The sequence below is a fragment of the Rutidosis leptorrhynchoides genome, chromosome 1 (assembly GCF_046630445.1).
Source record: "Rutidosis leptorrhynchoides isolate AG116_Rl617_1_P2 chromosome 1, CSIRO_AGI_Rlap_v1, whole genome shotgun sequence".
Taxonomy (NCBI): domain Eukaryota; kingdom Viridiplantae; phylum Streptophyta; class Magnoliopsida; order Asterales; family Asteraceae; genus Rutidosis; species Rutidosis leptorrhynchoides.
This window is the reverse complement of record NC_092333.1, coordinates 140,501,235-140,503,580: the sequence shown is the minus strand read 5'-3', so window position 1 is coordinate 140,503,580 and position 2,346 is coordinate 140,501,235. Positions and strand designations below refer to the sequence as shown.

General features: G+C 37.4%; 1 protein-coding gene across 1 annotated transcript; it reads left to right on the top strand.

Annotated features, from left to right (window-relative positions):
- Nucleotides 1-908: 908 nt before the first annotated feature.
- On the top strand, nucleotides 909-2,047 carry LOC139865809 (E3 ubiquitin-protein ligase SGR9, amyloplastic). Its single transcript, XM_071853909.1, has one exon. It carries the CDS (start codon nucleotides 1,077-1,079, stop codon nucleotides 1,911-1,913), a length of 837 nt encoding a protein of 278 aa, XP_071710010.1. The 5' UTR covers nucleotides 909-1,076; the 3' UTR covers nucleotides 1,914-2,047.
- Nucleotides 2,048-2,346: the final 299 nt, after the last annotated feature.

Here is a 2,346-nt window from a genome sequence, read left to right as displayed (position 1 = left end):
TCAAACTTGTGCAGAGTGCGCCAGTCGCACAGTCAAAAATTTAAGGGGCTCAAAATTTTGTAAAGCTTATATAATTATACACATTCATTAATAATTACCATTTACAAGGGTGCTTTTTTATATCTCGAACATGTTAACCTAAAGATAATAATGTTTACAAAGACTTATTTTTATGTTTCGAACATCACCTTCTTCTAGACGAATATAAGGATCTTAGATCAAACGTAGACTCGATTTAGAGGGGAAAAACACTAGACAAAGCTTTAATCAAATAAAATTAACCTTTTTGGGATCGAAGAATCAAATCTACAAGAGATTAGATCGACACCTAGAGCTGTTATAGAATCAAACACTAGACAAAACTTTAATCAAATAAACTTAACCTTTTTGTTATTCATGATTAGGAACGAAAACACGGAGAGTAAACGCGGCTAGATTGTGTGTGGGGCGTGTAACATAACAATGAAACTCGTAACTCATATTTATAGAATCTGCAGTGACCCTTGGTCGACAATCAAAGACTATCGATCGACTGTCTCTCACAGTTGATTGACTGTCTCTACAGTCAGTTGATGGTCACACTTAAATATTAACGAAATACACTTAACATGCAATAATTAAAGAATGATTACAATAAAGTTTAAAGACTAATAAACATTACATAATCAATCATAACTAGAGATTTATATTTATGCATAAGACTGATGAATTGATGAGGCGACCCTCAAATGGATCAAGTCTATCATCTTGCTATGTAGTATGCACACAAGCTCTTTGTATAAAAATGGACAAAAAATTGGAATTCGGACCCACGGGTACAAGTGTACTACAAATAATCCTGATTCAGTCAAGTTTATTTTTTTATAAACTACTACATTGATAAGGTGTCCAGAGTGACAAATTAGTTATGTACAAATTGTAAATCACAAAACAAGATTGTTTTTAGTCAACCTGACTTTCTAATTTAGCATCCCACCACTGCACCACAGAATTAGAAACACTCTTCCCCACACACTTAACTACTTGAAAAATCCCCCTTATCTCTTTTTTTTTTTTTTGTGGCACATGATCCCATAATGGATGAAACTACCACCAAAACCATAATCATACAAGCCCTCTCCACCCTCACACCACCGCAAATCACCGCCCTCAGCGCCACCATCTCCACCATCTTCCGACGCCACAACCACCGCATCTCCGCCCTCTTGTCATCACACACTCTCTTCTCTCTCTCCCTCCACCATCTCCACTCACTTTCACTCCACCAAAAATCATTTCTCATTGCAAGACACCTATTAACACTCCTTTCTCACTTATTCCATTTCCTCCACCCTACAACCGCCCGAATGCCGCCCTACACCACCACCATCCTCAATAACCGTGATCTTGACACTGTTCTGTTACTACTACTACTATGTGAATTCCACCAACATGAACCCGAATCACTCAAAACTTTCTCACACGCCAATTGGCGCGCTAATCTTTCACGTTACATCTCCACTACCATTTTGACACTTTCGGGCATTGGGTTCGGGTCCTCCACTAGTGAAACATTGATCAAATATATCGAATTGGTCGCAAAATGCAAGAAGTTTGTGGAAGTCATGGGTTATGGATATTGGAAGGAAGGGAAAGAGGTGGCGGCCTCCGTGGCGGCAGTGGTGGCACTGCCGTCCGTTGAGGTGAAACAAGGAGGCAAAGAGTGTGTTATTTGTAAAGAAGAAATGAAACAAGGGAGAGATGTATGTGAATTGCCTTGTGAACATTTGTTTCATTGGATGTGTATTTTGCCATGGGTGATCAAGACGAATACGTGTCCTTGTTGCCGCCATAGTCTTCCAACTGATGACGTGTATGGTGAGATTGAGAGGCAATGGAAGGTTGTTGTCATGATAGGTGGTGGCTATAATTAGTTTTGAATGATAAACACTGAATCGATATACGATAAATAATTAAGTACAAGTATTTCGTTACTGTCTTTCCTGTTATCAGTAACAATTCTTGCAACTTTATTACAAAGTAATAAAGATAGTAAAATGGGTGGGTCTAGTTGAATAGCATGTTAAAACAGGCCATATATTTGAACACCTCACAATTCTGGTAATAATTGTGTGAGCAATTACAGAGTATTTGATAAAAAAAAACGTAAATTATATGGCAACAACACAGTAGCACTTATTTTAAGTGTCACAATGTATCCAAGTTTAACATCAGTACGACATTATAGTTGCTAGAGCAATTGATCATAAACTTTTAGAAGATTAAACATCATTTTTAGGCTTTCAAAATATAAACAGATGTAAACGAACAATCACAAGCATGGTTGTAAAAGTCCTGATTAAATGT

Coding starts and splice junctions, on each gene's coding strand:
- LOC139865809 (XM_071853909.1), top strand. CDS start 1,077: ATGGATGAAACTACCACCAAAACCATAATCATACAAGCCCTCTCCACC.